The sequence below is a fragment of the Echeneis naucrates genome, chromosome 20 (genome assembly GCF_900963305.1).
Source record: "Echeneis naucrates chromosome 20, fEcheNa1.1, whole genome shotgun sequence".
Lineage (NCBI taxonomy): Eukaryota > Metazoa > Chordata > Actinopteri > Carangiformes > Echeneidae > Echeneis > Echeneis naucrates.
Window position 1 is genome coordinate 9271534 of NC_042530.1, and position 27235 is coordinate 9298768.

Below are 27235 nucleotides of genomic sequence, written 5' to 3' on the forward strand. Positions count from 1 at the left end.
CTCTGGGGCTCTGCGTTGTGCTGGGAGGCCCATTGTGAAAAGCCTTCAATTAGCATAGCGCGCTTTCATCTTCTGACCAAAGTCACCCTGAACAATCAAATTATGTTTAAATTTAGATAAAACAATCACTCACAATCAATCAGCCTTCATTATCTCTCAGATCATTTCCATTGCCTCTCAAACATGCCAAGAAAACTTCCCCCCAAATGTTTATCTGCACCCAAAGCCTTCGAATACATGTGTGTAAGGTCATCTACAAACACACCTGTGCGTGCACAAATAATAGAAAAACTGTAGATGGAAACAATTTACTCTGAAATGTCCTTTAATTCCCAATCACACGAGACACAGCTGTGTTTGTTTTAACCACAGTTTGGGAGATTTCGGTTGGCTTTTGCAGGAGTTAGAAAAGTTGGAGTTCACAGTCTCCAAGCTGACAGTCTGCTGGGTATGTGGGGGCAGACAGACACAAACAAAGTTAGTCAGATAAATGACACGCAATGTCATTGAGAATCATACACTGTGTACTTGGGGAGCTGAGAACACTAAAATGATAGATTACTGAAACTTCCCATCTCCATAGACTTCATTTAGAGAATTGTCAGTTAGCCATTTTTTCCTTAGGAACTCATACACTTAAACCCGTCTTTATTATGTTGAAATAAAGGATAATCCACAGTATTTAGGAAGAAAAGAGGATGAAATTACAAAATACTGGAGCAAACCCCTCAAACCAAACCATTTTAGAATTGAGACATTTTTTTCATTTTATGTAAAAAAAAAAAAAAAAAGACTGATCATTGCTATATTTAAACCATTGGCAGCAATGTTCTAAAAAAATGGCTTGTGGAGAAAAAAAACAACAACAAAAAAACATTTACTTTGTCCTTGAATGACAATGACTTTACATTGTGTGTGTGTGTGTGTGTTGTGTCAAACTACAGATTGCGAAGTTGTTTCCATCCAGACTGGAGTGATATTGTTATCAGCTTCATCAAGATCATTCCATCACAGCTGACAAAAGTAAACGCCTTTCCCCAGGCAGGCAGAAAGGAGGAGGCTTCTCTATACTGCAGCATTTTCATTCAGCGGGACCAATTTCCACAGCGTTACTGCCCTGATCAAGGTTATTTGTTTTTGATCAGCAAAAGCCTGAGATGATGTAGTGAACTGATATCCCCGGGCTAACATGATACGTTCCATCTTGGTAAAATTGGGTGGCGTAAACAACGTCCAGGCTTCGGCATCCACAATTTTATGGCTGTAGAGGTTACAGCTGAGCATGCCATTTTTTCTCCCTTTCTTTATAAGTTGTAAAGAAAAAAAAGTGGATGTTTAAAAATGGCCTCATCTGGTCATCTGTTGTCAACCCCAAATGTCCTGTAAATAGCGTTTCTCTTCTCTGAGTCCTGCAAGTGTTTTCATGGCCTCAAGTTGGTCCACCTGAAGCTGGGTTTTGATGATTTCTATCAGGGTGTCATTCACGTCTTTAGCCATGTTCTTGGCATCCCTGGAGAAGGTGGAAATAGCAGAAATATATCAGAAAAAGGGGACAATACAATTAATATGTGTTTGAGACAATGGCTTGTGTGTCTGAGCACTGTAGCGATCTGATAGCTTGTAAAACCAGCAAATGCTGCCAGTCCAGGAGTTCACCCCAGAAGGAAATTGCTGAAATCTCTATCTTGCTATTGCGAGAGATTCATCACCTAACAGTGATGTATTTGGACTCACCCTGTACTGATGTTTCTAAAGTCTTTTATTAGAAAGTGAGAGAAGCAGCATGGCAGTGATGGGAAATGGAGAAACAAAGAATATCATATTGGGCTGTATAAATGATGAGGTGCAGCACCCTAACCCTATATGTGTTTCACTGTGTCTTACTGTCTTTGCACAGGGATAAAAAAAAAAACATATTTTGTTTGGAAAGGGCAGAGGAGGGCATGTTTATGCTATAAATACTACAAAACACTACAATATGTTCTATCAACATGAGGAATCCAATAGCAAAGGGATGTTGCAAGTAGAAAGTTGTTCCTGATTAAATGTAGAAAAAGATGTGAGGTGAAAGACATACAATTCTTCTCACTTACAGCTTGGCCTTAAGCAAGGTGGTTTAATAGCTGGTGGTTTTTTTGTGCTCTGCTTAAAAACAAATGTGTGTGTGTGTGTGTGTGTGTGTGTGTAAGTAGTTTATATTTTTTACGTCATATAGTTTTATTGTCAGTAATTGTACATTAACATGAAGTATTCCTTCAGTGTTCCTTCACTGTTCATCCCATTTATAATAAAGATTTTAAATTTTTTCATTTTCCATTTCTAATGTCAGTATAATTTTGTAATCCAAATATCAGAGCAGATCATCTAGACAGTAATATTTCAGAACTTTGACAGTCTGCCTTGTACTTCGCAAACCTGCACACTGAGGGTTTGAAAACATAATTATTATACAATTAATTATGCAAACTAATTACTCACAACTAAGACAACAACCGTAACTGTGTGACTTACTTTGTTCGGCTGTTCCATTGATCTAAGTTGTTGTCCAAAAAGGACTTGACACATCAGTGAGCGACATTGTGACCCAGACTCATGAAGGGGATGACTTTCACAGTCTCTGCAGAGAAGTGTGAGCTCTGTGATCTTGCTAATATTGACTGTTTTTCTTTGCCTTTTCTACTTGTACAAATTCAGCCTTAAAAATAGCGCTCTGTCCTTGTTGTGAAAATGTCCAAATGTCCTTGTGGAAAAACTAGTGATTGTCCACTTCTCCTGCTCAGATCCTCTAAACTGCTTTCAGTCAGTCAGTGTAGCACTTTCATCCTGCATCTGTTGAGCGCAGACTGCATTTGCACCCCTGATCTTTCATAGCTCTGTTTTGCAGAGCTCTTGGTCTCTCATTCTCAGCAAGTCTCTTCTGAACTCCACACTGTTCACTTTTCTTCTGGTGCATCAGACGTATACTCATCTTCACCGTATCAGTCTGACTGAAAATGTACGAAGGGTATGTAGCACAAATAACTAGATAAGCAATGTGAACAGAAACACTTCCCCATGCAAACACATTGGTGCCTACCTTACTCTGCAGAGACTGTGAGAGTGATGGCTGTTATTAGTCGGCGAAGCTGCTTCTAAATAATGTACCAAAATCATGTTTCGCTTTTTTTTTTTGGTAATAGGAGGTGTCACCCACAGCAACAGTGGGGCCCACTGACAGGTTTTTATATTTTACAGCTCTGTGACGGAGAAGAACATGCTGTCTCAACACTTATTATTAGAGGGATATATTCATTGCTGTTGATGGCTACAAAAAAAAAAAAAAAACAGATTATCACCAGCCCTCTCAACATAGCAAAACTTCCTGGATAAGTAAAGGTTTTAAAACTTGCAAATTATTTTTTTAATCAAATGCAAAAAGTGTAAGCCATTTATGCAGAATAAATAAAAGGTGAGATGAAATAATGTAATAATTGAAGCCAGAACCATGTCAGGCAGATACCAGTATTTCAGGAACATGGACAAGGGAAAATTTCACTGAGGATGACTTAAGGCAAACATTTTATGTTACCATTTAATTGTGGTTTTCAGCATCTTACCCGCAGACATAGAGACATCCATTCTTTTTGAGCAGGATTTCAGTAATTTGTTGTCTGTGGAGCAGCAGGTTGTGTTGAACGTATCTGGGTCGAGCCACTGAGGTTGTGACCTCGTTCCCCTCCATCTCCAGCTCATCTCTGGAGAAAGAGACCTTGAGGTGGTCCAGGACTCCACTGGTGACAAAACCCTCCAGCTCCTCTCTGGGAAAAAGGGATTAAATTTGTCACATCTAAACATTTCTGACAACATTTTCAAAGATAGGCACGAGAAATTAAAGTTTCAATTGATGTCATCATGACAATAGTAATAGTAATAGTCGGCCTTAATATGTAATCATGTAATAGCAAAAAACACATGTACATGTTGTTGTTATGCTTAATAAGTGGAAACTGTTGGCAAAAAATTCAGCTCGACTCTCACACCAACTGTTTATCCTTCCACATCCAACAGTCCTGTAAGATATTTAGCAGGAGGCGTCAACCATCTCACAAGACATATAACCCCTCAGAACATTTAAAAAAAAAAAAAAAAAAAAAAAAAAGAAAGCTCAATAGAACAGAATGCTGACGGGCTAAAGTACTGAGCAAAATTGTGCCAGGGAACCAATTTATAGTGCTTAATGAGATACGTGCAAAAAAACATAGTTTTCATAAGCATGGTCACGTCACTTTTAGAAGCATTTTTTAATAATCAATCCTCCCAGCCTTGTAGTTGGGTGTAACCTTGTTCCCTATCAGTGGTTCGCTTGCCAACAACTCTGTCTTGTGCTTCGGTGTTTTTACAGAGCCTAGGGTGCTATTGGAATAGAAGAAAGAAGGAAGATGGTGAGAAAGTGAGGTCGACTGTGGCTCAGAGCATCTTGTTTAAAGTTAAACAGTTAGAATGAGTAAAAACACACAGAGCAAGTTCCAGCTTTAAGATCCTGAGTGAAGGTCTTTGCCTCATGGGTCTGTATTCTTTAGTAACCCATAAACTAAAATAAGACCATTTTAAAACATGGACACTGTTGTGTGAATACTAAAAAGAGAGAGGGGTATTATTTTCTTTGTTCTATAGGAGACAACCAGAATTGTTGCACTTCCTATATCCAATATTTACCACCTCACTTTTGATCGAGGACAGAGCTATTACATAAAACTTCTGCTTTTGTCAAAGATGTGTGATTGTGGAATCTGTTTGAACATAGAAAGGAAAAGGATAGAAGAGCACTTCTTTGTTTGACACCCGAACATGAATCATCAGAGGCTGACAACCATGTTCTTAGAAACTGGCAATTGTCAAAGGACAATCAAGCATTTCAGAGGGACAAAACTTGCAAGACTCCTCTGTGCGTTTATGTACACACACACACACGCACACGCACACGCACACGCACACGCAAAAATGAGACTGTGGCAAAATACTGGACCCGAAAGTGAACCCAACAGGCCTTTCAGTCGTGTTTCCCCTGCAGCATGAAGTTGCATGTCATAAACAGGCTGGGGGGGGGCACGATGTGTTGTTAAGGGAAGATGTGTTGTTAAGACGGGGAGTTTAATGTGACAAGCAGATAGATTGGCATCAAATTCTCGCGGGGATGTTAAGTGCTGTGAATGATTGAGGCACATGACAAGTTTTTGTTTGTTTTTGCCAGTGGTAAATTCAGAGCAAGACTGTGATATTGGGGCCATCCTGTCTTGACATTTTGCAACATTTCTAAGCATAAAAAGCAATTTATGCAAGTTTAAATTTCAACTCCTCCTCATGGCTTCAGCTGAACTTTTCTTTACAAAATCTGGGATGCTAAAAAGTGCTATAAATTACACTAAGTAAGCCTCCAAGGCATAGTGACATCAGATTGCACCCAACAAAAATGAATGTGGGCAGGGGAAAATGACTACAAGTACGTTCTTCTCATTCTGCTGACCTATTTAAATTGAGTGCAACTCTTCATGGGTGGTTCATGAAAAACAGACTAATCGCTTTGGTCAACACTGTGGGGGTGTTCATCAAAGAGGCCCACACTGTGAACAAACACCGCCTACTACCTGGCTGTGAGTTGGTATTTAACTAAGGGATAGAGGACACACGGGGAACAAACAACATTCTCTGTGATCTGTTCTTGTGTGATTAAGGATATAACATTTACGCAATTTAAATCCCGCAAAAGAAAGTCCATCAGTTACGCAGAAGTAAGTACATGTGCACTCCTGATACTTGGAAAAGCCAATCAATTAGTTTGGAGTCAGCAGACAGTAAAGCCAAGGCAAATATGAGAAATGACCTATGCACATGGTAATGTTGTTGTGCACTAACATCAATGTGTTTAAAAATACATAAAATACACTAAATTAAAAGAAATAGTATGGTTGCAACAACTTAGTTGGATAATATTTCCAATACTGTGTCAGTATTTAACACTAAAGTAACATTGGGGTTGTGGTTCAGACACTCAATAATGAAATTATTATTACATTTTGAATCAATTGTGACATTATTCAGATTTAGTTTCTAAGTTAGATGCTTAATATATTAATGTGCATAGCAATGGTATTCCTGCAAATTTTCATGACCAAACAATCACAATCACACATACATATAGATGATGTACATGAGATGCATTATGAAGGTGACAGATTTCAGGTGCATGTGGTATATGCATTGGGCACGGTGATGAAAGATATAGGTATGGAGAACACTGTACCTGCCTTGCAATAGGATAAGTTAAAGGGATGTGTCCATAGAATATAAGAATATATGAGTGTGAGAAGTCTGAGAATGGCCAATAAACTGAAACAGATCTTACCTAAACAGGTAGTCCCTGTCCCTGTAGCGACAACCAAAGAACAACCAGGTCTCACCAAATACAGCCTCAGGGTTGTCCTGCCTCTCCTTCTCTCTGAAAGTCAAACATCAGACATTAGTGGTCAATCAATACTAACAGACAACCAGAGTAGCTGGAGGAGAGGAAGTCCTTTCTTAAGCACTTTTGATGTCAGTACAGTAAATGCCACTAAAGCCTAATGCACAGAAACAAATTCATGCTGCACTGAGGGCATTATATGTATTATTACATTGTACCTGAACAGCAGGATAGATACCGTCACTATAAACAGTTGCAAGAAGTGAAACTAGGGCTTACTTTTGTGTGGGAGTACTGTGTGTAAGCTTACTGTATGTGGGTCCAACTGTGCTTGTGTAAAAAAACAAAAAAAACAAAAAAAAAAACAAAAAAAAAAAACTGCTTTTGCAAAAGTGATTCCTCTTGTGGCTTCAGAGCTTGGCAAAGCTCCCAGGATTCTTTGCAGAGAATGGCTACGCAGAAGCACAAAGTTGCTCTGAGGTTGCTGCTATCTGTGCTGCACACCTGCTGCAAAGGTGACAGCTCTCCCCCAGATAAGAACAGTTGACCCCGAACCTTTCATGACACCATCAGTCAGTTGACTCTCTAAAGAGCCCAGCATTATCTTTTAACCCTGCCTGAAAGGGTTGTAGTGTAGGAGTGGCCAGCCATAAAAGGAGCTGAGGGATACCACAGAGAGGTAGGGTGATGCTTCCTCAAACTCTGTTATCCTTTCTTATTCACGTACAGAACGAAATATACTTTGTACTTTCCAGTAGTCAGAATGAAATGGCTGCTAACTCTTACACTTAATGTAGTTATATGGTGCAGAAAAATGATTGTTAGGTCAATTAAATGGTCAATTGGAAATTAAAAAAGTAGATCTGACACCCAATATAAAAATACACTGCTCTGTATTACACTAACTACTGGAAATAAGATTACTTTACTTTAAGCTCATTCTCTCAGACTGTTGGGGTGTGGAGTAGTGTTAAGTGGGAATGGGCTAAATCTAGGAGAGGACAAACTGAGGAGTGAACAATCTGAAAGTTTATATTTCATATATATATATATATATATGAAACTTTCCATCTATGAAATCTTTGGAAAAAATTGTGCTGAATTTGTTTTCTACTTTACTTCTACTTTAAAATATTGTCTCGACAAATTATGACATTTTTTGGGTTTAAAACTGTGAAAATAAGGTACTAACAAATTTTGCATCAGAGCTTTGGTATAATTAGTGTTTGTGAACCCCCCCGCACCCCCCAAAATTAATTAATTAAATGGACTTTGACCATGCAAGAAAAATATTTTGTAAACAAAGTTTGCGTGAACTCTGTGAATGTCTCTGAATGAAGCCTGATAACAGAGCTGTCAGCCTAACACTCAGATCCCATCCGAACACTCAGATCCCATCCATTAGCATCCTGGATGAGATTCTTCTGATCTGCAAACAGCCTCAAGTAAACTCATTTTAGTGGACTCGTCTCTCTCCTCTCACTGCCTGCCCTAAAGGAATCAATACCAATATGAAAAACTTGGATTCCATTCTGAGTAGCCCACACCGGTGCCTTCCCTGAATACAAATCACATCACATCACATCCACGCACTATAACAGCCTGCAACACAATCCCAAGGGGAAGGCAGCATCCACAGTGCACTCCATTTGGGTTTGAAATCAGAGGAGGTTGCCTTTCAGTGCCATTCAAATGATCAGGAGGAGGGGGAAACTGCTGGGAAAACTGCTAGGGAAGCTAAGGTGGACTTGGTAAACATCACAATCATCTCATATCTTTCATCTATTTTCTTTGCAGCTTTGGGCAAGTGGAGCTGAGTGGCTTTTAGACAGAAAAACATCAAAAGCATAACAAGAATGTAACTAAAAGCCGACATACAACGATGGCTTAGTGCTAAATTCTCAAAATTAAATTGTGAAGTTACAGTCCTACACATTCAAACTGCTAAATTCTAAATGTTTTCATAGTACAAAACAATGCTGCGCAGCAATGCAGTGTAGCCTAATTGTAATCAGCTGTTTGGTTAAACTGATAAAAGGAAGCTCAATATCTGTTCAGACAAGCACACAAACTCTAATACAACTTGTCACATTGAATGTGCCATGTATGCCTACCGGCATAGTAAAGTATTGAACTGGACAAACTGATCTGTTTTTTTTTTTTTTTTTGTAAAATTAAAGTCTGTTTGAGCTGCTAAAGAGATTAAATCTGCTCCAAGCTGAATTCAAAGAGACAGTAAGTAACATTCTCCATAAAACCACACAAACTGCAGCAATCAATACCAGACAAGGGGGGCCTTATTAAAAACGACTTCGTACCTCCAAGTCAGCCTCCGACCTTCTACTTGGTGACAGCACCACAAACTCGCACAAAGTGCTTTTGCAAACAGCCATCAAATTACAGTTGGAGTTGAAGACAGGGAGGGGTAAGAAGATCGAAGTGTCCCTAAAACAGAACATTTCTCGGCCTCAAGGCAGATATAGCAACCCATTGACAAATTGGTGATTGTTACCTCCTATCAGAGTGCAGCGTCAGCCACCAAGGCTTATTTTCTCTACAGTGCACCAAACTATGGCAGGTTTTTACAAACCTCCAGCAAAATATTCAGATGAGAGAAGCAGGGAGGGAGAGAAGTTGATCAATCAGTTCCCGAGATATTACTCTGTGAAGAACCTCTAGGGAAAGAAAGATGGTTGAACTTTAATCAACAGAAATTTGAAAACATTTTGAAAATATAACATTGAACTCTTAAGTATGCATTTCATTGGGGATTGAAACAAAGCTTTCTAAATATCAACCAAGGAGTAGATGTTTTGTTTGTACAGCAGGAAGGATCAAAGACTGATATGTTCATATCACCACTTCATCACTGCCACTGCTATATCTCTGGCTCAACCTTGATCATTAAGAAGAGGAGTGTTGTCTGAGGGCGATGGTATGGTCAGTACACAGATGTGTCCCATCATCGGTGATCCTGCATCCCAAAAGGCACAAACTACTGCTCATCCCAGAAGACCGCTCATCCTCCTGGAATCTGTTGCAAACAATCCAACACCCGGCATCGCTTTAGCCAATGCAGTGTCACCTCTCAGAGTAATCACCCACCGACACCACCCGCCACAACACAGGAGACATCTGAAGGATAGGTGGAGTTGACTAGGGGACAACCTCATTTATACAAAGCCACCCAAGACTTAGACATGTCAGTCTGACTGAAAAGGCTTACTTGGCTGTCTGACAAGTCATGGTGACTTCGAGCCTGGTTCAAAACGTCGGCGTTAGTCTGGCTAGAGTAGCTTTAGTCACATTAAATCCTTCTGGCAGGTCTTCTTTTTTTGACCTTGAGTCGCTCGTCAATTCAGAGCCTCAAAAAATTAAACAAAATGTCATTTCTGTCACTCCGGAGGTATTCAGAATGACAGCTGTGGTTAAACAAATTGTATATAGCTACGACTGACTCAGCTCACAGTCAATATCCCAAGAGTGGCTCATCAGCAATCCCAAACAGTGATTCACTCCAATATCATAGTCACCAGCTACTGGACTTAACTATTTCAAATCAATAACACCACATGAAATGCCTTTATTCCTCAATGTACATGGCATATCAAGTTGTTAAAGTGTTGACCAGAGAGCCCTTACTTTGTTCCAGTTGAGTCAGGTGAAGGATCTGAAATAATCCATGGTGCAAACGCAGACCTTGCTCCCTGATTTTGTATGCTTTATGAGAGGTATATGATGGCGACTTTTATCAGCTTTGAGCAGGGTCTCAGTGAATTGTCTTTGCCAATTACTTAAAAATATGCAGAGACAATGTGAACTTCACGCACATCACTTGAACATTTTGAATATTCATCACAGGGTGCAGGAATTTTTTGCTGGAGTAATCCATGCCACACAGAACATCAGTGAGGACACAACCTGCATGCTTCTGATACTTGACATGAACATTTGACTAACCTACTTCAACAGCATCTTGTAAAATGAATAATATCAGCAAAGTGCATGGCCACTGGTACTTGATTTCTCTTGATAAGAGATGTTTGCAAAACTTCAAACAGTGTGACTCTTTCTTAATAAAATCATTAACATTAACATTATAGTGCCAGTCTGTAGCATAATGTAACAGTGTTTTCCATACCTTTGCTGGAGAAAACCAATGAAGGGAGCAACTCCTGTGCCCGGTCCGACCATCACGAAGGGCACTGACAGGTCAGAGGGAAGTCGAAAGGAGCATTTTGGTCTCAAACTCACATGGATCTGAGGGACAAAGGCCATTGGAAAGCATTTAAAATCGTAGGTAAACAGAGAGTAATTACAACAATCCTGAGAAACCACTGCAGACTTGCCAATCTTAATTCAATTAATTTATCTACATGATATTCTCAGACAAATTAATGAGAAAACTCAAGAGCTTCAACTGGAATCCATGGAGTCTGTCTCGGAGAGGATGTACTTGCTTTATTTTGAAGACATTTTTTTTTAATTAACCACACACAAGTTCTGTTCTTTTTAGGGTTTCATATATTAAATCTGAGTCACACTGCAAACTTCTGATCTTTTTACTTTGGAACTTTGAATAAATGTAAGACCACCTGTGAACTTTTGTCCACACAAATTTGAACCCTTAGAAATAAATAAGCTGACCAAGAGCCCACAAACTCGCATAGCCTCATTTCAGCCCTCTATTTTCTAGTGTACTCATTACCTTAGGCAGAGCATGACTTCCAGAACATTTAGGCTTGCCAGGATTGATGAGATCAAACAGCCAACCGGTACACAAGCCTCGCCTCCCCACAGGCCGTCCAGAGCATGCTGAGAACTCTACCACGTTGAAAACAAAATGCAGCTTGCCTGGGTGCTTAAGACAGGAGCTATAGCGATAAGACCACAGAGAATTTGAGATTGAGGAAGACAAGTAGAGACAGAAAACAGTGTATATGTCAGAAATAGAGACAGACAGTGACAAGCAGGGAGACACACAGGGATGAAGTGAAAAATGGAGTGAAATCCAGAGGAGCAGAGAGGCAACAGATGGGTACAGAAAAGCACATGTATTACAAGGGATGATAAACTCTGAAGACAAGACAGCAATCCTTTTACAAATGATTGACACAAAATGTAGTTGGGAAAGATCACAGTATTTTATAGCTAAATAAAGATACAATGAAACATCTTTCATTCTACCCAGTGGCAACTATTTAATTATTGAAGTACTTCGGGCTGGGAATAACTAATCTACACAATGGCTCTGCTTTCTTTGTCTTTCTTCAATGAAAATACTTCTCCCTCTGCCCGTTCTGGTCTTCACTGCCAGCTGAATCTTTCACAATCTTTCCTTCTTCACTCTCTAGTTCCTATAGACCTCTTTTGACCACAGCATCAATAATGCAGGCCTCTAATGTCTCTGTATTATCTGATAAACTACAGCCACCATCTCCACACCCACACACACACACACACACACACACACACACCCACACACACACACACACACACACACACACACACACACACACACACACACACACACACACCCACCCACACCCACACACAAGCAGCTAAGTGAGGCACTGATGAGGGGAGTGGAGAAGTTTTAATATTGCGTTAGATGTTGCTGTTCCAGGAGCTTTAAAGCTAAGTTAATGGGCACTAACTTAACAGGAAGAGCAAATCAATGACAGGCTAAGTGAGGCAAAGAGAAGAAGCATTTGGGCCTATTCAAACCAGACGACACAATATTTACAGTCCATTCATTCATGCAGTTTTTCTCTCTCATCATTGAGCTTACAATTACCCATCCAAACAAAGGTACACATAACATGGATATGGGCAAAGGGAATCCAAACTGAACTAGATATACACAAATACTATTTTATATGATTTCTGTCATGATTAGTTTCTTTTCTAAATGTCAAAAGAATAATAAAAAAATGATAAAAATGCTTGATTCCTGGGCCTGTGGCTTTTCTGTGTGGAGCATGTTCTCCCCCTGTCTGCATGGGTTTCCTCCCACCGTCCAAAGACATGCATGTTCCAGGCTGTACCCTGCCCTCACCCAATGTGAGCTGGGATTGGCAGAAGATGTTAATATAATAAAATATCTGAAATGATGGAGAATTTAGGAAATCAATCCACCACTATAAAGGCATTGGCCAACTAGTTGCTCTTCAGCAGATAGCAGTGCATTTCCTGCCTGGCCAGAAAATAAGATCAATATGTATTTTATCATGCATACTCCAACTCTCTTGCCTAACTTGTTTAAGAGTGGCTAATAAACTAAGTGGATGATTGAGCAATATATTATGATGGATGTGCAAAGCTAAAATGTCAATGGCCAAAAGACCAAACAAGACCAAAACTATATAAAACATAAAAATGCTGTTTCACCATTAATCTCGTCCATCCTCTGGGTTATAGTATTTCCTAAACAGTATCTAAACTGTACATTTTTTAACTGTGGCACAAATATATCTTAATTGAATATTTAAATCCAGAATGAGGCATATGCTTTATAGTACTACAAAACACATTACAAGTATTACAGTCTCATTAAAATTTCTTCATGTGTACTTTAACACAAAGTACTAGGATAGTTTCAAGTAATTTCCAAAGAATAATACAGACAGCTATATAGAGTAGAAAATAAAAGTTCTGGTCTTGATTTTCTGTCACCTTACCTGGCTGCTGAATAAGGCCTGGGCTGAAGTTTTGGCAAATGCTCTGAAAAGCAAGCACAACTGTCAGTTATACAGACAACCATGACACAGAGGAGGCAAAATGAGTTAAAGTCATCTCACTCCATTTAAACATCCTACCCAACAATCCACCTTCAGCAACCCCACCCAGGTTTCTGTCTTGTTTCTAGGGCACAATTCTATATTTATGAAATTATAAACTGGCTTATGGAATCCCAAGTGTCCAGATGTGGAGATGTGGAGTGGCAATTGGAGAGAGATTGCCTTTGCAGACTTTATTCCAATGCCATGAAAGGGCCCTCTTCAGGGTAATACATGGTGCTTATTTTAACTGGGAGGAGGTGTCTAGAAAAAAATCAAGCAAACTTTCCACGCCACAGCAACAAGAGATGCAGTTTGCCACACTGTGACCAACACAAACCTTTATGTGAGGACAAAGAAACTGATGAGTCGTGTGATGCGCTTGCTATGCACTCCCCTTGTATTTTGTTTGTATTTGAATGATATATGAACTTAGGGGAGTGAGGCTGTACCGTATGTACCAGCCAAGGCCTTACAATAACACATTTTTCTGCTAAATTGCTTTGGAAAGACAAATGGTTGGACTAAATCTTCTCTCTTCTCTTTCTGGATTTCACTGACATCTAAACTGCTCAGGGTGTTAGGAAGGAAGGTCCACACTGACATCTATTTCATCTCTTGAGCTGGGATTTTTTTAAAAAAGAAACAATGGTTCTCTATGAAACGCTTAAAAGTATGTTTGAAAGGTTTTGGAAAAAAAACATAGGTGACTTTTCCAAGGACTTTACTGATACAGATTCCTGTGGATACTAAGAAACATAAGCACAAAGACTAGATTGAGAAAAATCTAGCTATAGCCATATCTAGCCATTCATACTAAAAAAAAAAGCAAGAACCCCATTTGAGATTTCGTATTATATACTGTTAGTATTATCAGAATTGCAGAGAGAATTGAAGAGATGTGCAATCTCAAATGTATGGAAATTAAGTGAATAAAAGCATTTGAGCTGGCCAATTACTCAGAGGGTGACAGGTTAAAAACAAGCCCTTTGTCAGGAGATACTGAAAGCTTGTGGCCATTATTTCTTTTCCTCTCCTTCAGAGTACTTGTTTTAAACACATGGAGAAACAGAGAAAGAGAAATCAAAACAGAAATGGAGTTATGTTTATGGTAATATGTGTAGGATTTCTTGTAATGTCCTTTATGGACTAACTCAATCCATCCTCAATCCAGGGTACACCCTAGACAGGTGGGTAGTCCATCACAGGGCCAACACACAAAGACAAACAGAGACGAACAACCACTCACAATCACATTCAGACCTACTGACAATTTAGAGTCACCAGTTAACCTATACATGCATGTCTTTGGACGGTGGGAGGAAACCCACACAGACACGGGGAGAACATGCAAATTCCACACAGAAAGGACCCAGGCCGGGAACCGAACCTGCAAACTTATTGTGAGGCAACAGCACTAACCACTATGGCACTGTTTGTGTTTCTTTGTCAGGTACATTGGGAAAAGATATCTTTTATTTTGGACCAACTCTCCACAATAAAACATATAGCTATAGAAGATGTACCTGACAAAGAAACACACACAAAGCCTCTCACATCAGAGAAGAATTTTTGCTTGAATCGTTGCTAAAATAATTAATTGACTGACAAAGCGATACTTGGTGAACGGCTGGATACAGGAATAAAAACTATGTTTAGTTAGACTAGGGATTGCAAATCAGAAAAATATGTTCAAATGTTTAGACATGGCAGCTGAAAGGATATTGTACTGGAGGGAAGTCAAATTTTACAAGAATATGGCAAACTGGCTTTGTTTGCTTATAATCAATATGCAATATGCTTGTATTCTAGATTCAACCCACGGATAGTCACTTCCGAATACATCTTTTGAAATAAATAGAACTAAAATCTTTTTTTGACAAATCTTCACATACAAGACTTTGTGCCATCTATCAGAGAAAATACACAGCTCACAATGAGAGGGTGTATCATGAACATGAGCAATATCCTCTGTGGCTGCATGATGCTCAAGTTGTTACCTTTCTGTTGCAAAGTGACAGCACATGTCTGAAGCAGACGGCAGTCAATCCATCATCTGGCATTATTGCGCCACCATGATACCACCAGTAGATAGGATATATCACTCCTAAAACCTGACTGCAAAGCTTTTATTTCTTTTTTAGCAGCAAGTGGCTCATTCTAATATATGTATTTCACGAAAAGGTCTCTGTAGCAAAAAATACAGTCCCAGGGTCCCTAGTATCTTTTTCAAAAGTGATCATTTTCAGGGGCATCATCGATCATACGGCACAACAATATAATCTATTCCATCTGAAGTCTCCCTGTGTTGCAATTTATATGCAGAACGAAATTTTACAGGAGGGAAAAGAAAAAAATTAGCCATGTGGTTTAACATAAAATATATATTTCTTAAGATATAAGAGATGTTTTTTTTTTTTTTTGGCTGCAAATGAAATTTAGGTTGTTAGTATTAAAGCATTAAGGGGAATTCTCAGTAGGAAGATTTTTTCTTCCCTTTTTTTTTTTTTTTTTTTTTTTAAATAGTGTACTAATGTAAATTTCAAGCAACTTCAGAGAAAAGAGCCATGTTGGCTCATAATTTTCCAAATCCATTTCAAAGTTTTCCAAGGTATTTTACTATAGCTAAATGAAGGCAGTTGGAATACTGTATATCTATAAGTGATATGCACAGCATGCTCTGTTACCAAGAAACTTCATTTTAAATTTCAAGCTTTTCTGAAGAAAGAGGGGCTCCAGTCTCTTGGGATATAGATACGTTCACTTTATTTAAGTTTGCTTCACTTTTTATCACAGGCCAGAATCTAAGTTAAAAATGGAAGGAAAGAAATAAAACAGCACTCAGGTAAAAATTTATTTGAACGCTGCAGTAAAATAAATTGGAGAAAAGATGCTCATGGACAGCCTTCAGCTCCCTCGAGCTTTGACCTTAAAGATTTTATCTGACACACTATATGAAATAATGGACCATAAAACTAGAGAAGTAAATCTGGGAAGCAGGTATGTTTTTCATTCTATCCTCAGTATTTACTTTTACCCAGCCTGCACTTGGCCGTAGACATGTAGGCTGAGAAATCTCTCTCCTCATTATTTATAGTTAGTGTATAACAGTGTGTTTCAGTATAAACTCTGATTAGTAAGCCTCTCCCCTTCGTCAGGGTAATGAACCAAGAGCAGTGCAAAAATGCAGCAGTGTACTTTTACATTGAGACAATAAGTCAAAGTTGACTATTAACCTATGGTCCAAGCTGACCCTGTGCTCTTGTGGTGTTGTTGCAAAGTTCAGTGACTCAACAGTAAGCAGCCTTGTGTCCCTGAAATAACAGCTGTTGTCCCAAAGGCCTTCAACTTCATATTTTTTCTCAGGGGCAGGGCTGTCCCGATTGCCAGTTTCTCCATCAGTTCACTACTACAAAAGGTGCTGTTATTGGCAAGCGAGCCAAAAATAATTGACATCGGGCAAGGCCAAGGGCTGTGACACAGCTGTTTTAAAGGACAAGTCAACTTGTATATGAAGCTGTAGCCAGCTAATTTCACTGTCTGGTAATTTTCAGTCAAAGCTTGTTAGATCTATAGTGAACAACCAGCCAACTGTCTAAATGAGCTCAGAGAAATGTTAGCTTCATACCAACAGCTGGCTCAAAGGGTCAAAGACAGGATGGCACAAATTGCCAAAAAAATTTTAATCAATATTATTGGCAGAGAGAGAGACGATGACTACTGTGAAAAATTTCTCTTAATTTGCAGCTACAATACTGCCATTACAATTACAGGGGCAATGACACAAAAACTATACTGGAGCAATGTAGATGTCAGACAAGGAAATGAATGTTGGTCGTCTGAGGACCCCTGTGATATACAGTGTCTAACCATTCAAGAAAATTAAATACTCTCATAAAATCAACCCTGAGACAGTGCATGCCACGCTACATTTACTGAGGCTACAGTGACCCCTACTGGATAAAAAATTAAACCAGTAAACAAGCCACTTGAATAGCAAGTAACAGAAGGCAGGCTTGATATTATCTGAGGTCTTCTTCAAAGTGAAATACCTAGTTCTGAAGTAAATTCTTCCATTCATATTTTGTACAGGTGCAGTTGAAATCCCACTCATATGTGAATCAATGTAATTCCCCTTTTGCTTGAGGCAACATAAAAGCCTGCCTTTATTTAAACTTAATTATCAAAAGACAGAACATCCCAAAAATATGCTTTATTAGTCTGCTTCAGTCACTGGATGAGCATACTATTTATGAAATGCATCTGTGACATGCTGCTTGTTAAATTAAATAAAAATGATAACAAATAGATGTAAACTTTGATGTTAGATGTTTTACTTCAAAATGGTTTTCATGCAGCCTGGTAATGTAATGCATCTAGTCAGGTGTTTCCTTTTTGCAGTTTGCAGCAGTAGCCCATTGTATCTGCAACATCATGAAGTCATATTTGCATGACTCTGCATGATACGTAGTTACACAATTCTATTGGAGACACTGTAGCAAGAGTAGCTTTTGAGCAGTACATCTGTTTATCAAGGGCTTGCAGGCTGAAAAACTTTGGACCTAATGACTAACTGACTGAATGAGTGAGATGACAACAGTGATTCTGACCTATGAGGAGGCAGAGAGGCGGCGAGCAGGATGGGAAGGCAGTGAGAACCTCCAAAATGCTAAGGCCTGGGTCTCTCACATATTGGTTGTATTCTGTGGCTCCTTGTTTACTGCAGAGCTCTTGCAGTCTCCTCCTCTGCACAGTGTCCCCTGTATGCTCCACCAGTGCTCGTAGAAATGCCTGACACACACAGAGATAGACTGTTATGACAGATTCAGGTACCAATTCACCACTGTGAAAATTAAAGCCACTTAATATAACCCTGCAACAGGACAAATTTCAATACCACACTGTGCACAGGCTTTTCTAGCTAAATGAAAATTGCAGGGGAAGAACTTAACACCCCTCTGATGGAATACTGGCAATTTAATATACTGCAACTTCTGTCCTGTCATTTAATTTTAAAATCCTTTTCAGGGGAAATTAGTTAAGGCTATGAGGCATTTTTTAAAAATCAATTTCCAAAAAATTCAAAATCAATCAACACAGCTAATTAACTTGTTTTTGGAGAAAAGATGTAGTTAAAATGGCATGCAATTAATAATAGCTTTCCTTTTTGTAGGCATTGATTTAAATGACATGATTAAAGGGTTTGTGAGGAAATGTAGCTGCAGCTCTACTGTCAGAGTGAGTTGAATTTATTAATCAAACAATATAATTATCAGAACATTTATTATGCCTACATGTACTGGAGAATTTCAGTTCATAGATGCACATATGTAGAGATTAATGGAACATTCATGCAACTTGTGCTATTAGAATTAGTATCCTGATCTTCCTATCCATCCAGTATAACCAGTACTTCACTAGTACTTAACTAATGTCAAACTAAAGTGGTTGTGAATGTCCAGAGTAATATATTCTAACATTTGTCTCCGTAGAGATGGTGAGTCATCTGCCTCTATATGCTTTCAGCAGCAAATGTACTTACCAAGAGTCTGTGGTTATTACCTTTCACTATCCTCAAAAAGAAATCATACTGTTTAAAAATTATAGATGCTGTAAATGCTTTAGTAAATCAGATTAACTGCTTAGACTATACAGGCAGGTGCTGTAAAATAAAACTCTTACAACCTTGTAAGTCTATAGACAACACTTTGACCCGAAGCAATCAATTTCAGAGCAGGAATTTAATAACACAGGAGAATAGGAGGCTGTGCAAGTCAAGCAGAGAACTGAACTGACAGCAGCTGCTGTAATTTAGTGGGATGTGGAAAAGCTGAAAAAAGGTTGTTATTACAAAACAGACTTTGAGGCTAATATTCGATAATATTTTTGCTCTTTTTGAATGACATTTTAATTCTATGGTAAATTCTGAAACTACTACTACTGAATAATATTTTAAATTGCAATCATAATTTAATATTCTACTAACTGTCTTCCATTTGTCATTTACCGCATTGTTTACAAAAACAAGCAAACTACCAATGCAGATCATGCCAGAGGAAAATGATTTACAAAAATTTTACAAGACTAACAAAATGTGTGAATCCTAACTGACACAGAAAGCCAGGCAGGTTTAATCACCACTCAGCCTTTAACTCAGATATATATAATTCAGTCCTGACTTATCTTATGAAACCAAACTACGGACCCATCCAAACCTTTTGGGTCCAGACCTTGTCCTGGCAAAATATTTGAGTACCAATTAGCTTGCTCATAAAAATGTGTTTCAACAAGTGAAATAGTGAAAATGTAAATGTACTTTTGCATGAAAAGTAAAACAGTGTTCTTCAGGCTTTGACAATGAAGGAAAAAAAAAAAAAGCAGTGCACTCTTGCTTGAGAAAACATGAAAACTAAAACAATATCTTCCTTTTTATTCTGCTGATACATTGAAAGAACAAATAGGAGGTCAAATTAAAAAGTGGCTTAGCAGAGACAATTTACATTGACAGGGGTTGCAGAGCAATGTTTGGACATACTGTACTCTACCTTCTTAGGAACAGTTCTGATCTCTAGACACCATGTGAGCAAGTAGAGCAAAGAAATGCTTGGGGGGATGTAAGATGGCACCTGGGCACCTATAGCCAAGGGAAAGAGAACATTAGAAAACTGTCAAGATAATTAGGTAAATAAAGGGCCTTAATAGATAATTATATACATATTAGTATAAAATATGCCATCAGTTTTATTTTGAGGTGTCAAGGTGTGCATTAGTCATGCAGGTTAAAATTGTGTTATAAGCGCACCTTACCTTTTTTCTTGGTGTCCTTATTGAGAGAAACATGAACCTGATGGTGTTTCTTGTCCTGGAGGCCCAGTCTGCAGAGCATGTCCTCCACCTCTGTGGCTCTGTTTGGGCAGAACACATCAAACGAATCCCCTGGCAGATAGGTCATCGTTGGATAAGCCTGAGAATAAAGAAGAGGCATATACAGTAGGCCCATTGAAGTAGCCCCACAGGCCAGGTCCAACCTGTTAATCAAGTCAATCTCTGGCCCAGCATGTGTGTGAGAGGCAGAGACAACTCTGTGCTACACACTGGAGCATACAATTTTAGTGCTGTGAGGGCTGCTAGTAAACTACTCCAAAGTAGGTAAACTATCAGAGTGGTTGTTTTACATTTCCTTTGTTACAAAATTTGTCTGTAATAGTAATTTGTTCAAAACAAAGCTGTTGAAATTACTATAAAATGAAGTAATGGTAATTCTGTTTTTAATTTCTTTCTATTTTTTCTGTTTATATGAGTATTGATAAAATAAAACAAAAGTAAAGATAGTGACAAGAGCTTAGGGAAATGTCCAGCCTTCAAACCCTCAACTCCTTGAAAAGGTTTGCTGAATAGGTATGAGCTACAGCTTAAGCTGCAGTCTAAATCTATTAGAATCCATGCTGCAAATCAAGAAAAATGTCATTATGAATATTAAACTCACAGAGGTGTCCAACTCTAAAAGAAGTGATGTCTTGACTAAATCTCCTGTTGTCAGCTGAATTGCTCTTTCTATGGGAACTTCATGAACATTTTCATTGTTTAAATGTCCAACTGTCTGTAAAAAAAGAAATAAATAATTGTGAGATTAATGAGGTGAAACGGTGAAATACTGTCCTCATCTGCAACATCATTCCTCACCTGTTCCCTAGAATCCACATCCTGAAGAGAGACATGCAGGTAGGGAGGAGGCAGAGCAGGAACATTAAGAGAAGACTGTGACAGCGGGGGCAGGGAGCATGTCAGGGAGGCTGCCAATGGAACATGTGGCGCTCCACCATCCTTATGTGTGTCTGATGCTGCTGTGGAAACACTGGCAGTGTCATGAGATTGGGAAGCCAACACAGGAGAAGCTGGCCTGGCATCAGAAAGAGTGGTCCCTTCATCAGAAGCTGAATATGAAGCAGTACGTGCATATTTGGAGTCTGTGATTGCAAGTGCTCTGACTGACTTGCAGTTCTGGTGGTCATTAAGGCTTAGGAGGTTAAGTTCGACATCTGGTAAGAGTGAATCAGGGTCTTGCTTTGGTGAATCCCCAACAGGTCCTTTCAAAGGATCAACCTTATCAGAAGCCATTTTTGATAAGGCTCCTTTAATCGCTTTCCACAGTCCTTCAAGCCAGGGGTCCACAACCACCTCCAGTCTGGAAAGAAAAGTTCAAAAGAAGATGAGAGTAGTAAAAACAGCGTAGTTAAAATAATTTGTTTTTGTGGGAAGTTTAGAGATCATGAAACTATGTGTCTACACTTAATTCCTTGACAGAACTTACCCTACACCATCATCTGCATATCCTGTCACATAGAATTGTTTAGCTCCAAGAGCCTGCAGACGGCGTTCAATTGTCTTCCCACAGTTGCAGAAATTAGCATAATTTGTGTCTCCTAAAGCTGAAGCACAGATAAACAGATGAAGATTTCTCAAGCCAGTGACTGCTCAGGAAGTAAACAATGTGTAGCGTTTTACCTAAAAGTGCATAGCAAAGGTGTTTGTAGTGATCAGTGGAGAGGGTCTTCTTCTTGATGCCTTTTACAAATTGGAGGGCATTGTCTGGAGGTTCCCCATCTCCAGTAGTAGACACAATAAAGACCACTGGAGCCTTCTCCTTCTCCAAATTGTACTGGAGCCAGTTAAATGATTATCAATGATTGATGCTTTTACAGCTCACATGAAAACATACGACATTAATACTGTCACAATGATCAGGCAAAATCACAATGATGTGTTACTGCCATGCAGTTTAATTGAGTCAGTTAATCTAATGTCCAATAGTTACCTTCTCGCTCTGATTCAAGCAGCTGAGCTCAGCTACCAGTCCGTGATCTTCAGCCTCCACAGCTATCCCCTCTGCTATGGATTGGGCCTGGCCTTTCTGAGACCCATACAGAATCACAAACCGAGTGTTGACTTCACAGGGCATTCTGGAGAATACAGAACAACAGCATCATATTTCTGAGTGACATATGTCAGTGACATTTTCCACAATGGACATTTGACTTATTCTAGTAGAAAAAGCATGTGTAGCATTAATGCTGTCTCCATTATATCCTTCCAGGAAGCTGTACATACACAATAACCTGAAATTGAAGCAGCTGACAGACATGATCTTCGAGCCATTCGCTGGATTACATTTAAGAAAATGAAAGGTAATATTCACCCTGAATTGACTAAATTTTTGTTTCCGTGTAAATCCGGAAGCTGCAAAGTACCTTTTTTTATTTAAATTCAAAACACTGTCACATATTTGAGAGACACAGAGAGGATCATAAAAGATAAACCCAGATGGTAAATAACACAGCTGTGGGGGAGTCAGCGGAAGCTAACGTAAACGAAATAGCGCTTTGTCAAGTTGTGTTGTTGTGATATGTCCTCTTACCACATACTTCAGGTTTTGGCGGGTTTCAAACATGCAGCGACTAAACAATTTTCTCAGCATTGCAAAGCCCTGAGCTCCACCACGCCGTCACCGGACGTTGCGTCAGCTTCAGTCGTCGACTGCATCATCTGACCACACGTGGACGGAGGCATGAAGTTTATCCCCCCCCCCCCCAAATCAAAGACCTACACTTTATCACTGCGTGCTTTCCCTGATCGATAACTGCCAACTCAGCTTTCACACACCAGACATGCGCTGACTTAAAAAATGTTTTTAATCTACAGAAGTTCAAAGCGAAGTAAAAACATTGTGGTTTGATAAAGCGCAAATTAAACAAAAAAGAAGTTTATTTATAGAAAATATACTTGTACCTTTTTTGTAGGAAGTCAACCCAGTTCTGCCCGTGTCGTGAAATATTAATACTGGAAATCACGCGAGATTACACGTGGGGCGTGATTGAAATTGATCGGAAGAAACCACATTGAAGAAAAAGCATATTTTAGTTCAATGCTTTAAATGCCGTGTCTAAAAAGCTGCAATTGAGATGGTGTCCACGTATTTTAATTAGGTATTTATGGTCGCCCTGGATAGAGGGCCTTTTACACGGCTAATAATAAGACACATTTGACACTACTTGGTTCCGCCCTCCCCGCCCGTGGAGCCTTCCAGAAGTCGCCGGCAGACAGTGCGGCTTACAGCACAGCCACACTCCAGATTAACATCATCAAAACTCATTATTTTTATCAGCTAAACACTTGTTAGGAGTTCCAATCCCTCGGTCAACATGTCCACCTTGGGGACACTAGCTTTTGATGAGTATGGAAGGCCTTTCATCATCATCAAAGACCAGGACAAGAAGACACGGCTATCAGGCATTGACGCATTGAAGGTACAATGGGCTAGCTAACGGGCTATAACGGTGGCATGTTGGCTAGCAAAGTGCTAGTTTGCATTAGCTGCATGGCACGCTCATACTTTTTTATCGACATGGTATATATTGACATCAAATGCATTAAATCACAAGCATGTATTTTCCCTGCAGGTTTGTTGTGTTTTAGTGCGAATAGCATTAGCTAATAGATTAGCTAGTCATGCTAACATGCGGCCCATGTGCTTTCTGCGATGCCGTCAGCCGGGGATGTTGCTGTGTAGCCATCGGCTGTGCCCTAAATGGTCATCAATGAGCCGCATCATCTTCGGTGAAAAAGAATAAAAATCGCAGAAGACGGCTTCTATCGGCCTACGATGTTACGAATGAGCAGTAGAAAACCAATAAATAAACTGTGTATAAGAGTGTCATGCTTGTGTTTTGCAGTCTCACATAATGGCAGCCAAGGCGGTTGCGTCAACGCTTAGAACATCTTTGGGACCTAATGGTGAGTTTAAAGTATTAGGACGCATTGTTCCATCCCAACGTGTAATCGTTGAACAGAGGCTTGGATGCAGAAGTCCTGTGTGGTTTTGTGGGATCAATCATATCACTCCCTCTGAACCAGTTTCATTAACTGTGTCCAGGTCTTGACAAGATGATGGTTGACAGGGATGGAGAAGTAACTGTCACCAATGACGGCGCCACTATTCTTAGCATGATGGATGTGGACCACCAGATTGCCAAACTTATGGTGGAGCTGTCCAAGTCCCAGGACGATGAGATTGGTGATGGAACCACTGGAGTTGTCGGTATGGGTGGACTCTGCGTCATAGTAGATGATAAAAGGCTGTGCAATCATTTTAAAAGTATATCAGTCTGACACAATGGAATACAACTGAGAGAAAATTATTTAGCCTTTTTGTGTCCTATGATTTTATTTGTTAAGGTTTGTATTGTGTCATGCAGAGTATAGTAAGTATTTTGCAATGCTTTATTTCATTGTAATTGTAATGTAAGAATCTTGCAAAAAATATACACATAGTGTGTATTAGGTAAAATGCCCAATCAAATTTACACTTGACATCATTGGAATTTTCATGCTGACTGGGACAATTTGCTTTGTTATTCCACCTATAGTTAGTCATTGGTTTGATTTCCTTCTGCTTCCTCAGTGCTGGCTGGGGCTCTCCTTGAGCAGGCTGAGCAGCTGCTGGACCGTGGAATCCACCCAATTAGGATCTCTGACGGTTATGACCAGGCTGCCCGCATTGCCATCGAGCAGTTGGACAAAATTGCAGAAACCTTCCCCTTTGATCCCAACAACACAGAACCACTCATTCAGACAGCCATGACAACACTGGGATCCAAAGTGTGAGCATTCTAAACACAAAAATATTTGGTTGTTTTCATTATGTTAAACTCACTTTTCAAGTTTCTCATATTATAAGGGCCTGTTTAATGGTGTGAATGAAGCTCTGCTCAGATACTTATCTACTCCTTTGTTGTCTTACAGTATCAACCGGTGCCACAGACAAATGGCAGAGATTGCAGTGAATGCCATCCTTACTGTAGCTGATATGGAAAGGAAGGATGTTGACTTTGAGCTTATCAAGATGGAGGGGAAGGTGGGAGGCAAGCTGGAAGACACACAGCTCATCAAGGGAGTCATAGTGGACAAGGAGTTCAGCCATCCTCAGATGCCCAAGGTATAAACACAGAGAAATATTTGGTGTCATTGGAAATGGAGTCAAACAGCTAGTAGTACATAAGGACACATTAAATGTGTACGTCTGATGCTTCTTGACGATCATAAAAAAACAGACTATGAGATCTACTTTTTTTTTTTTTTTTTTTTTTTTTTAAATAGGGTAATAAAAATCACCAAAACGTAAATCGAGATCATCATTTATACTTCAGGTCTGTTACTGAGGGAAAACTAAGCTAGATAGCGTGTTTCATGTATGGAATCCAGTAGGTTGTACCACATTTTGCCTGTGTGTGAGACCACTGCAACATAACAATACTGACACAATTATTCACCACTCAGGTTCTGAAAGATGTAAAAATTGCTATCCTCACCTGCCCGTTTGAGCCTCCTAAACCCAAGACTAAGCATAAGTTGGATGTGACCTCTGTGGAGGACTACAAAGCACTCCAGAAATATGAAAAGGAGAAGTTTGAGGAGATGATCCAACAGGTTTGACAGCATTTGAGATAGTACCAATTCTTAACATCTATTCCTGCATTTATGGTTTATCTTAAATTATATATGCACCTTTCTTTTTTAGGTAAAAAGCAATGGTGCCAATTTGGCCATCTGCCAGTGGGGCTTTGATGATGAAGCTAACCACCTCCTGCTGCAGAATGAGCTTCCAGCTGTGCGCTGGGTTGGAGGGCCTGAGATTGAGGTGAGAGACATTTGTTATATGACACAGCTCCCATGAAGAGAATATAATCTTTAATAAAATATTTTCACTTGCTATATTAGTAACCATGTATTGTGCTGAATGCTCAGTACAAAATTATAACAGTAGCATTTTTTTGGGTTCCTTTGCAGTTAATCGCCATTGCCACAGGAGGCCGCATTGTGCCGAGGTTCTGTGAGCTGACACCAGAGAAGCTTGGCACAGCTGGTTTGGTAAAGGAGATCTCCTTTGGCACTACAAAGGATCACATGCTGGTTATCCAGGAGTGCAAAAACACCAGGGCAGTAACCATTTTCATCCGTGGTGGCAACAAAATGGTGAGTACAAAGAAAACCGTTAAATCTTTGAAGTGTCAATTTATGTTGCTTTGCCACTGTTGGTTTATTTTTTGCTTTCTTGCTAATAGATCATTGAAGAGGCTAAGCGTGCTCTCCATGATGCTCTGTGTGTAATCCGCAATCTGGTCAAAGACAACCGCGTTGTGTATGGAGGAGGAGCTTCAGAGATTTCATGTGCCCTGGCTGTCAATGAAGCTGCAGACAAAGTGAGAAACACTGAAATCACAGTGATAAAGAAATATTCTGACTTTAAGTATCTGTTTTTAACATTTGAATAAATACGATGCTACCCGTGTTGCTTCAATTCTCTTTACCTCCTGTTCTTCTTTTTTCAGTGCCCATCATTGGAGCAGTACGCCATGAGGTCATTTGCTGATGCTCTTGAGGTCATCCCAATGTCATTGGCTGAGAACAGTGGGCTAAACCCTATCCAGAACATGACAGAGGTCAGAGCCAGACAAGTCAGAGATAACAACCCCTTCCTTGGCATCGACTGTCTGCACAAAAACACCAACGGTAAGGAATACAAAGGTCTCAAACTATGTAACCTTACTGCAGTCTTGTAGACAAGCACAGCAGACTTGACTTTCATGTTTAATCAAGACATCCTGATAGATGTTTCTTTTTGTTTTCTTCTATACAGACATGAAGCAGCAACATGTGATCGAGACCTTAATTGGCAAGAAGCAGCAGATCTTGCTGGCTACTCAGGTAGTCAAGATGATCCTTAAGATTGACGACATACGAAGCCAGGGAGAGAGCGAGGACTAGAGGCATCCTGAACACAAAAGGCTCGGCTGTGCTCTAGAGCACTTAAAAATGTGCCTGCTGTTCCAAGAGGTTTTGGGCACCTCCCGAGCACCATGTTCAAACCGCACTGCATATTGCTATTTATCATTTGATACGAAATGTTCAAGCTGTTATAACATCAAAAGTCACCATTAAAATGTTGGTCTGTCAAAATTTC

General features: G+C 39.5%; 2 protein-coding genes across 9 annotated transcripts; one reads left to right on the plus strand and one right to left on the minus strand.

Annotated features, from left to right (window-relative positions):
• Positions 1 to 313: 313 nt before the first annotated feature.
• Positions 314 to 23135, minus strand: mtrr (5-methyltetrahydrofolate-homocysteine methyltransferase reductase). Of its 7 annotated transcripts, none has more exons than XM_029528662.1 (16): positions 22641 to 23041; positions 22034 to 22178; positions 21724 to 21877; positions 21530 to 21647; positions 21344 to 21403; positions 20902 to 21166; positions 20705 to 20818; positions 20026 to 20182; positions 19764 to 19852; positions 17829 to 18009; positions 13120 to 13162; positions 11148 to 11313; positions 10581 to 10699; positions 6383 to 6475; positions 3597 to 3797; positions 314 to 1510 (listed from the first exon to the last, which is right to left on the minus strand). In XM_029528662.1, exons 1-16 carry the CDS (start codon positions 22691 to 22693, stop codon positions 1366 to 1368), a joined length of 2103 nt encoding a protein of 700 aa, XP_029384522.1. In that variant the 5' UTR covers positions 22694 to 23041; the 3' UTR covers positions 314 to 1365. The 7 variants fall into 7 exon arrangements, 5 of the variants coding, with proteins under 5 accessions (XP_029384522.1, XP_029384519.1, XP_029384521.1 ...); XM_029528659.1 differs by having other exon boundaries at positions 20902 to 21403; positions 22641 to 22761; positions 23005 to 23031; XM_029528661.1 differs by having other exon boundaries at positions 20902 to 21403; positions 23005 to 23135.
• Positions 23136 to 23279: 144 nt separating this feature from the next.
• Positions 23280 to 27234, plus strand: cct5 (chaperonin containing TCP1, subunit 5 (epsilon)). 2 transcript variants are annotated; one of them, XM_029528663.1, is made up of 11 exons: positions 23280 to 23522; positions 23949 to 24009; positions 24149 to 24313; positions 24677 to 24875; positions 25018 to 25210; positions 25552 to 25701; positions 25793 to 25912; positions 26062 to 26247; positions 26337 to 26474; positions 26604 to 26784; positions 26912 to 27234. In XM_029528663.1, exons 1-11 carry the CDS (start codon positions 23418 to 23420, stop codon positions 27037 to 27039), a joined length of 1626 nt encoding a protein of 541 aa, XP_029384523.1. In that variant the 5' UTR covers positions 23280 to 23417; the 3' UTR covers positions 27040 to 27234. The 2 variants fall into 2 exon arrangements, with proteins under 2 accessions (XP_029384523.1, XP_029384524.1); XM_029528664.1 differs by lacking the exon at positions 24149 to 24313.
• The last annotated feature ends 1 nt before the right edge of the window (position 27235 follows it).